General features: G+C 31.7%; 3 protein-coding genes across 3 annotated transcripts; 2 read left to right on the forward strand and 1 right to left on the reverse strand.

Moving 5' to 3' along the window:
* Positions 1 to 998: 998 nt before the first annotated feature.
* LOC132758221 (uncharacterized) lies at positions 999 to 5,562 on the forward strand. Its single transcript, XM_060749775.1, has 8 exons — positions 999 to 1,308; positions 1,663 to 1,804; positions 2,062 to 2,184; positions 2,429 to 2,661; positions 3,184 to 3,371; positions 3,542 to 3,697; positions 3,885 to 4,139; positions 5,332 to 5,562. Exons 4-7 carry the CDS (start codon positions 2,430 to 2,432, stop codon positions 4,137 to 4,139), a joined length of 831 nt encoding a protein of 276 aa, XP_060605758.1. The 5' UTR covers positions 999 to 1,308; positions 1,663 to 1,804; positions 2,062 to 2,184; position 2,429; the 3' UTR covers positions 5,332 to 5,562.
* A 384-nt stretch (positions 5,563 to 5,946) lies between these two features.
* Positions 5,947 to 7,082, forward strand: LOC132758222 (uncharacterized). The gene is made up of 2 exons (XM_060749776.1): positions 5,947 to 6,074; positions 6,380 to 7,082. The coding sequence occupies exons 1-2, from the start codon at positions 5,957 to 5,959 to the stop codon at positions 6,721 to 6,723; spliced, it is 462 nt and encodes a 153-aa protein (XP_060605759.1). The 5' UTR covers positions 5,947 to 5,956; the 3' UTR covers positions 6,724 to 7,082.
* On the reverse strand, positions 7,045 to 7,862 carry LOC132758219 (putative ATP-dependent DNA helicase Q1). The gene is made up of 2 exons (XM_060749774.1): positions 7,780 to 7,862; positions 7,045 to 7,483 (listed from the first exon to the last, which is right to left on the reverse strand). The coding sequence occupies exons 1-2, from the start codon at positions 7,860 to 7,862 to the stop codon at positions 7,045 to 7,047; spliced, it is 522 nt and encodes a 173-aa protein (XP_060605757.1).
* Positions 7,863 to 8,356: the final 494 nt, after the last annotated feature.

Genomic DNA, 8,356 nt, shown 5'->3' on the forward strand with positions numbered 1-8,356 from the left:
CAAATTTTGGGTAATTTTTGCATCTATTTTTAGTAACGAAAAATGTACTATTTATAGAATTTTACTATTTTTAGTACTCATGTTGTTATTTAAACAGAAAACATGTGCTTATCAATGGCAAGAAAATTTACATAAATCTTCATGGTTTTTTAACCAATTTCCATGTGTTTTATTTTACTGGTGACTTTTGTCTTATTTCTTGATATTTATAAGTGGTTTTAGTTCATAATTATGTTTTATTGTTAAAAAACTGAGAAATACATGTATACAGTTTTTTGCTGTCATGGAGCAGTGCAGGGATTGTGGCTGCTCACTTAAAAGAGCAAGAAGTGTAAGCTCCAAATTACATGGACATGGAATTTCACAGCTCTCCTTAGTTGAAGGAGTGAGGAAATCTTTAAATGTAACTGTGACACCAGGGAAAAATGTATGTGGTGATTGTTTTAACAAGATCAGTAAACTGACAGTGCTTTCAGAAAAAGTTAGCAAAAATAAAAAAGAACTTTCAACACAGAAACGGAAGTTTTCAGATTCTGGGGTTTTTAGAAAAGAAATATGTTCAAACATATCTTCGGTTTCTTCGGTATCTTTTTCACCATCCCCTATTGCCAAACGGATGTGTTTTTCTCCAAGGAAAGCTACATGTAGTACACCCAAAACAGTGAAGGTAAAATGTCTTGCTATCTGTATCATAATTAATGTATTAAGCCTGACACATAATCTTCTCAAATTGATTAAGCCTGGTCTTGATTAACCTATTCTTTGATTTATATATTTTTGAGAGGTTTTATATAGAAGTCCTGCATATATGATGTTAATTAGGTTGTGATTGTTCGCTTTTTTACTAAAAAAATGGCATGGGTTTATGAGAGGAAACAAAGAAAATTTAAAAGCTTTTCTTATGAATATTTAAGTTCATTCTGAATTTTGTTTTTATTCTATTTGTATTAACTATCAAAATGCTTTAAGATACCAATTATTTTACTCATTTCAGCCCAAACATACTTCATTAATAGACACTATTGTGAGACAAGTTCAAAATACCAACTATGATTGAGCAATACGAACTATGATGATGTCTAAGAAGACAAATGGTGATATTAAAAAGGTCATTGGTCTGTGTGTCCAGGATGAGGTCAGGGCATTCTCTAAAAAGATAACATCATTAAGGCAAATCCTCACACTTCAGAGCATTGATAAATTTTCATGGGAAGGTTTTTTAAACGATGTTGACACAGACCTTCCATTTCTAACATCATTGTTGAGGTCAGTTCTCACCACAAGACGAACTAAGGACAAGATTTCATGGTACATAACAAGTTATTATTTGTAATTTTAGATAAAATCTTAAAAGATAAAACAAGTACTGTATGTATAATTATAAGTAATATTAGTGTTATTTCAGACTTACTTCATTGTCTATCATGCTTCTTTGTTTTATCTATAGAATGACTTCATTTATGATGTAATGAAATTTTCATTAAGTTAATAGGTTAATTTGGATCATTAATAACAAGGCAAATGCCATACATTAAAACAATCTCCTCTGTGCCTAATTTATGTTTGATATCTATATAGTACATATGCACTGAATTACATTTGTTGCATATTCATTTGTTGATTTTTTAGCTCTCACATTGTACTCATTTTACTATGTTACAGTTTAGGAAACAAGATTGGCCCGCTTGTTCCAGCATTTGGTCTCCTTGTGGGAGTGATTCTACACCACAGATTCCCATCCCAGTTCAAATTTCTTCAGCAGATCATTTCAATTCAAATGTTTTGATCTGGCTGTAATCACAAGGTATGCTAGAATTTAATTTTATAAAAATGTAACAATAGCTAAAAAAAATCAGATAAATTGAGCAGTCAAAATGATTTAAATGAAATTCCTATACACAAGTAAACATTTTAGAAAATTTCTAAAAATTTTCTCTATAAAATGATGAGGCACCTTTTGTATAAATGAAGTATGTCAGATGAAATGCAAGGACTGACTGTCCAATGTTCTTGTAGCTGTGTTAGTCATGTTAATTTTCATTGGAAAAATAACTATTGCAGATGTTCAGATGGTTCCATAAGTTTGGACTTTGTATGAGTGTCAACACAACCAGACAATTAGTTGACCGTTTAGGGCAGGATTACGACAATAAAGTTAAAGAATGGAAACAAAATATTGAAGAGGTAATATATGAAATTAAGAAAGATTGCTTTAAAAAAATTAAAAGTGCAGACATATTAGGATTTATTAAAACTGAGAGTCAGGTATTATATAGTTTTTTTGTTGTTTTTTTAATTTACATGTATCACTGGATTATTACTGTTTCTTATTTTGTATAACATACATGTGTACTGTATGTTCATATGTATTAGTTTTAGTAGCCAAGAACATTAAAGTACAGTATATTTAAATATAATTTTTTTAAAGAATGTTCTTCATGTCCTGCCATCACCTGTGCCAGACACAAGGAATGAAGAGAGTGGTTGGTCATCACTCAGTGAAAGTGAAAGTGAAGTTGAGCCATCAGGATACTGATGAAGACCAAGATGAAGAACAGGCAATAGAAGACACATCTATGGTGATGGAGGATACCATCCTGTACTCAGAGTCAGATGATGAACAAGACTTTGTTCCCTTCCCTGACATTTTTGAAACAAATGGTACAGCTTCTCATATAATCAATTATTAATGAATAACTATTAAACATTTTCTCATAGAAAAATCAGCATTCAGTTGGCCAAAATGTGAATTTAAATGATTTGTTTCTTACATCAGCATTTCAATATAATAAATAATTGAATTATTTTGAATTCTAATTTATTTATCAAAATTAATATAGAAATGTTTCAAATTAATCAAAGGCATGTTTACATTTTTTAGGAATACATGCATGTTTTCTTTAAATAAGTTTTTTATGTGCATGATATTATTCTTAACATTTATTTATTCATTCAATGTGTTATTTAATTAAATAACTTATCAAGTCATTCACTCTGATATACATTCATGTAATTGTCTTTTGCAAAATACTATTTTATAATAATCAATTGAGTTGAAAAAAAAAAAAACAGTAATTTATCAATTTTAAATTCATTCAATTTTCAAAGTTATACCATTAAAACTTAGATGTTAACCAGGCACCATGCACTAATATTAAAAAGGTTTAAAATATTATATCTTAGAAATTCTTGGATACTCCTTGTGTTGGGACAATGTTCAGAAGATGTCAGTGGCACAGCATCAGAGCCGTCTCAGTGGTAACAAGATGCTTTTGTGGGCAAACTGTTTTGCAACACTTGACAGAGTAAACTTGACATCATTACCTTGTAATTGGGATAAGACAGTAACAGCTGGATCTATTGATTTGAAGGTAAAACTATTCAATATCATAATGATTTTTATGAGAGAAAATGTATTCCAATGACCATACTGCTGTCTTGCTAATGTAATATTTTATGCTTGTCACAGTATATATATAAGTTACATAATTTCTTTGTTATTTTATATTCATAATATTCATATATATATATATTCTGACAGAATTTCCTACCAAGTGATGATGACTGGAAGCAATTACAGACCAGAATGGAGGTTATTGTAGAGAGAATGTTGAAAAATGTCCTTGACCTTGATCTTCCAGTAGAACAGCACATATCCCATAAGTATTCAAATGAATCTGCTGGGAAAAGCCAAGTAGTAAGTTCATAAAAACAATATATTTTGATAATATCACCTAAAATGTGTAAACTATGGTGGCACCATCATTCCATACAAAATTTTATAAATATTGAAATTAAATGATGTACATTTTATGTTATTTGAAATACATCTCAACTTGCAGCAAGTTTATTGTTTCATTTTGTAATAACTGTTCTTTGTACAGGTAAACCTTGGAGTTATTAAGGAAAATCCTTCAACTTGTAAGGGTGTTATTGAGATCATGAAGCACCTTCATCGCTACACCCCGAAAGATGAAGATGGTAAACCCTGGCCAGTAATCTGCCATGGTGATCAGCTGTCAGTAGAGAGAATGGTGGAGGGAAAGATAGCCATGTCATCTTCAACTCTTCCTGAAGACCGTCAAGAGGGACTTATCCCAAGGCCACAGAACTTTCATAAACGAGTTATTTTACTGTAGGTAATGTCATGCAAATAACCAAAAACCCCAATACTGATAATTATTAATTGAGCATTGTACATTACCCTGTATCTTCAAGCCAACAATCATGATAGTTCTGTTTTAATGTGTCTTTTTTTTCCCTGTTTCACTGTATATTTATTACTATAATTTTTAGGTCAATGATACAAACAACTACAGTAAACTTCACTTATAGCGAACACGGTTATAGCGAACTTCCGGTTATAAGGAACAATTTATTTTGGCCCGAATTTTGCCCTTCTTTATTTAATATAAAAATATACGGTTATAGCGAACACGGTTATAAGGAATTATCGCTTTATAAGGAACTCATTTCTTGGTCCCAATTTAGTTAAAAGTACAGAAAATTACACTTTTATAACGAACTCCAAAATATCAGCTATCCGTAAATAGATAACGTATTTTCAACTTTCGTTTCCATTCACAGGCATTAAAACTCAGCCGAATGTACCGTTAATTGTTGTCTGTACTTTAATACATCTAATAAAATGAATTTGAATAGCAGAACGTACTAGTTTTCTTTTAATGATAGTTTTAGCATTATAGAATTATTGTCACCAAAATAAAACGGTCATTCCTTTTATTCTATTATTTCTTTTCTTTTATAGTTTTGCCCGGGTAGAATAATTATGATATCATTTATATTCGGTTTTCAACATATTCACGCATGCTTGGTAGCATAATCCTTTGAAAACTTTATAATTCATTAGTAAAAGTCATCCTTAAAATATAACAGAAGATATTCAATATAAAAAGATGGAAAAATAAAAAATCTTTTTAATTCTTATTCATGGAAAGAAAACTAAAAGCACTGAGTTTAGAAACAATATATTATATCTTTTGAGAAATTGAGAAAGGGAGTAAAACCAACACTTTAAAAAAAACTCTTCAAATGACGGATGATGGTAAACAATCAGTTCGTTATATGTAAATCTGTTCGCTATAAAAACTCCTGATACAAGGAACTAAGTCGCTATATGCTTACAAGGAACTCCGGATATAAGGAACAGATTTTGACTTTCCCGATGAGTTCGTTATAAGCGGAGTTTACTGTATAAGTATCATGTTATCATTATCTTATTTGCAAATGTTGCAGACTTTGATATCAAATTGTACTAAGTCAAATATCAAACTAGGAATGAAACATAATAATTTATCATCATTTTGGCAGGTGACATTAGATACTCTATTTGGCAAAGGGGCATGTGACAAGGGTACACTGACTCAAATAAAAAATGTATTTGGACATAGAAATGTGAAAAAGAAAGCATCAGACTGCATGAACCATCTCACAAATTTTATGGACTTTGTCACTGAGGGTCACATCCTGCTCCTTGCCGCTCAGCTAAGACCAAGTGGGGAGCTTAAACAGCTGTTAACTTCCTCGGATGAGGTTTCCACATTGGCAAGGGAGATTGTACGATTTATAAGGACCCAAGTAAATGAGTACAGAGCTAGTGTAGATGACGATAGGAATTACACATGTATCTGTAATGAAGGAGATGGTAAGTCATACATATTGAATAAAAATCAGTTAATACCTTTTGTTTGTCCTAAAAGTTCTTACAAAACAATAACCAAACAGTTTAAAATACCTACATGTGCACCAGTTATTATTTATACTGTGTTACTAATGTAGTAAGGGCTATTTTTGCATATTCTGACCTATTTGTGGTAATTTACATTGGTTATAAGTATCATTTGCAATGTATAGTGATTTTCTTTGTTCACTTCACAAAATTTAGTCGGAATGTGGAGGCATGCTGCTTTAACGCATTTATTTTGTAAATGGTTGGATGCCCAAGCGCATAGCAGAAAATTTGATATGGAACAGCACTGCAAATCTGAGAGGTGAAGCGGGTTGCAACATACCTCTTGACCTGATCAATGAATTCTTGAATAATGAATTCAAAAGTGAGTCTTCATTTGTATTTATAGTTTAAATTGAAATGTCCACAACCAAACAAATACAATTGGACAATAATTTTTAATCCAAATATTCAATGTAGGAATTTGTTTATTATCATTCAGTGGAACAGCTGAATAAATAATTATGTCTACATGAAAAAATGTATGTGTTTTATATTAGAATTTTATAAGAAATGTGGCTTTGTACTAATGAAATAATAATATTTTAATGATTTAGCATAGATAAACAGTAACAATGTCAACCTATTTCAGTTTTGTACTTAGTTTGACATGTATTCATTTTCTTTCAGCCAACTTGAAAAGAATCAAGGGTCAGTATACAGACTTAGCAGTCCAAAGGTGCAGCCTAATTTCTGGAACCATTGGAAAAGGGCTGGAAGAGAAGTTCATGAGTCAGGTGGTAGACATATACATTGGACGATCAAAGTCTGTCCATGTGTCACACAAACGGGACTTAAACAAGTTTGTAAAGGTATACAAAGGAGAATGCCTTTTTCAGCATGTGCCTGGACGACACCATAGTGCTTATGAACATTTTGTGCATCACATTCCTCTCAAGAGTCCCTCAAAGTTGAAAGACAGACTGGTGAAATATGGAGTCAAACTTGACACAGAGAGGCTTCTATGTAAATAGAACAATTGCTGTGCAATATGAACTATTGTATGAAAACTATGACATTGTGATCTACATGTATAGGAGTATGATAAATGATTGATAAACAATTTTTGATCATTTGCTGTATAAAAAATTCCTCCAATTTTCAAACTTAACAATCTAGTCCTTAAACAAACTGTTTTATTCTTCAATTTGATATTTCAAAATATCAGATATAATAGTCTCTAACTGATTGTAAAATAACATGGGCACTGTCTCTTGCAGTTTGAGCAACATGAGCAAACAGGACAATTGCATTGTTCACATTTTCTGTCATTATTGAACAATTTGGTTGGTGCCTTAAATATCTGAGTAAAAGACAATAAATCCAATATGTATTGACGATTGACGGTAACAGCTGTCAGTTTTCACAAGGCCCTGTATTTCTTTTGAACAGTTTATTAAAGATACCTTTGTGGCATACATGTTTGCCTGTACTGGTTTTCCATCTCGTCCTGCCCTACCAACCTCTTGCCAATAATCTTCCACTGTCTTGGGAGCACCCCAATGCATAATGAAACGAATGTCTGGAATGTTAATTCCAATCCCAAATGCAACTGTGGCAATTAGAAACCTGCTTTTTGATTCAGGGTCAGCAAAGCTTGCTAAAATTCCATCAAGATCTGCCCTAGACATTCCGGAATGGTACATCTTGAATATTTTCTCATTTCCAACATATGCAGACTGTCCGAGTTCCCCCATAATGTCAATCGCCAATCGGGACATCTGAGTTATACCACTGAAAATTGAAAGATGACAGATATTTAATACAATTAGTACAGCATGGATTTTTTATATAAAATTTTTTTGTGTTGGAAAATGTTATCGAATCAATGAATAATATGTGGATGATATGTATTAATATGGCATTCTTTTCCATCTCAATAACAGTATTATAAAACAGTAAATATAAAGTGATTCTTATTTTGTTTTTCTGAAGTTGTAAATGCTCTACAGCAATCTAATTTTATTCTTATGGATCAAAATTTATTTCCTCAATCAAAACAAACAAAATTGTTTTATGATTGTACATACTTTACATATATTACTGCTTTTTCCACTGCCAGACCCTTACTTTTGACTTCATCAAAATACCACTGCATGGCTGTTAAATCCATCCCTGCTCCACTCTTGATATGTAGATGTATGTTTGGCCTTGAAAATGTGAATTGTATTTACACTTGTACAGCATATTCAAGTAAAAGAAATGTAAAGGGATAACTTTAACACTTTAATGCTTTGCAATAGTTTAACACTTTAATGCTTTGCAATAGAAGCCCTTATATTCAAAATCAGAAGATGATGTTGGATATGCAGAAAACTTTAACTCTTTTTTTTATATTTTGAATATACTACTGTTGTTGTTATTTTGCTTTCACAATAAATTTATGAAATTTCATTATCTAATGCTGTTTATTACCTGTTGGGAACCTCCCATTCCACATCAATGTCTGATGACAGTTGTAGTTTTTGTAGAAGAGATTGGCGCACTGTACTTGTACATGTTGCTGATAAGTACCAATACTGGTGCACCACTGAAGAAACTGCGCAGCTCTACTATTCTGCGGAAAACTGGTCTGAACTCCTCTCCCCTAAAACACATTCATGATGA

This window comes from Ruditapes philippinarum, unplaced genomic scaffold (assembly GCF_026571515.1).
Source record: "Ruditapes philippinarum isolate M1 unplaced genomic scaffold, ASM2657151v2 ctg16624_1_1_1_1, whole genome shotgun sequence".
NCBI lineage: Eukaryota > Metazoa > Mollusca > Bivalvia > Venerida > Veneridae > Ruditapes > Ruditapes philippinarum.

Coding starts and splice junctions, on each gene's coding strand:
- LOC132758219 (XM_060749774.1), bottom strand. CDS start 7,862: ATGGATTTAACAGCCATGCAGTGGTATTTTGATGAAGTCAAAAGTAAG. Junction 7,484..7,779: donor AAAGCAGTAATATATGTAAA/GTATGTACAATC, acceptor TTCAATTTTCAG/TGGTATAACTCAGATGTCCC.
- LOC132758221 (XM_060749775.1), top strand. CDS start 2,430: ATGTTCTTCATGTCCTGCCATCACCTGTGCCAGACACAAGGAATGAAG. Junction 3,372..3,541: donor CTGGATCTATTGATTTGAAG/GTAAAACTATTC, acceptor ATATTCTGACAG/AATTTCCTACCAAGTGATGA. Junction 3,698..3,884: donor CTGCTGGGAAAAGCCAAGTA/GTAAGTTCATAA, acceptor TTCTTTGTACAG/GTAAACCTTGGAGTTATTAA.
- LOC132758222 (XM_060749776.1), top strand. CDS start 5,957: ATGCCCAAGCGCATAGCAGAAAATTTGATATGGAACAGCACTGCAAAT. Junction 6,075..6,379: donor CTTGAATAATGAATTCAAAA/GTGAGTCTTCAT, acceptor ATTTTCTTTCAG/CCAACTTGAAAAGAATCAAG.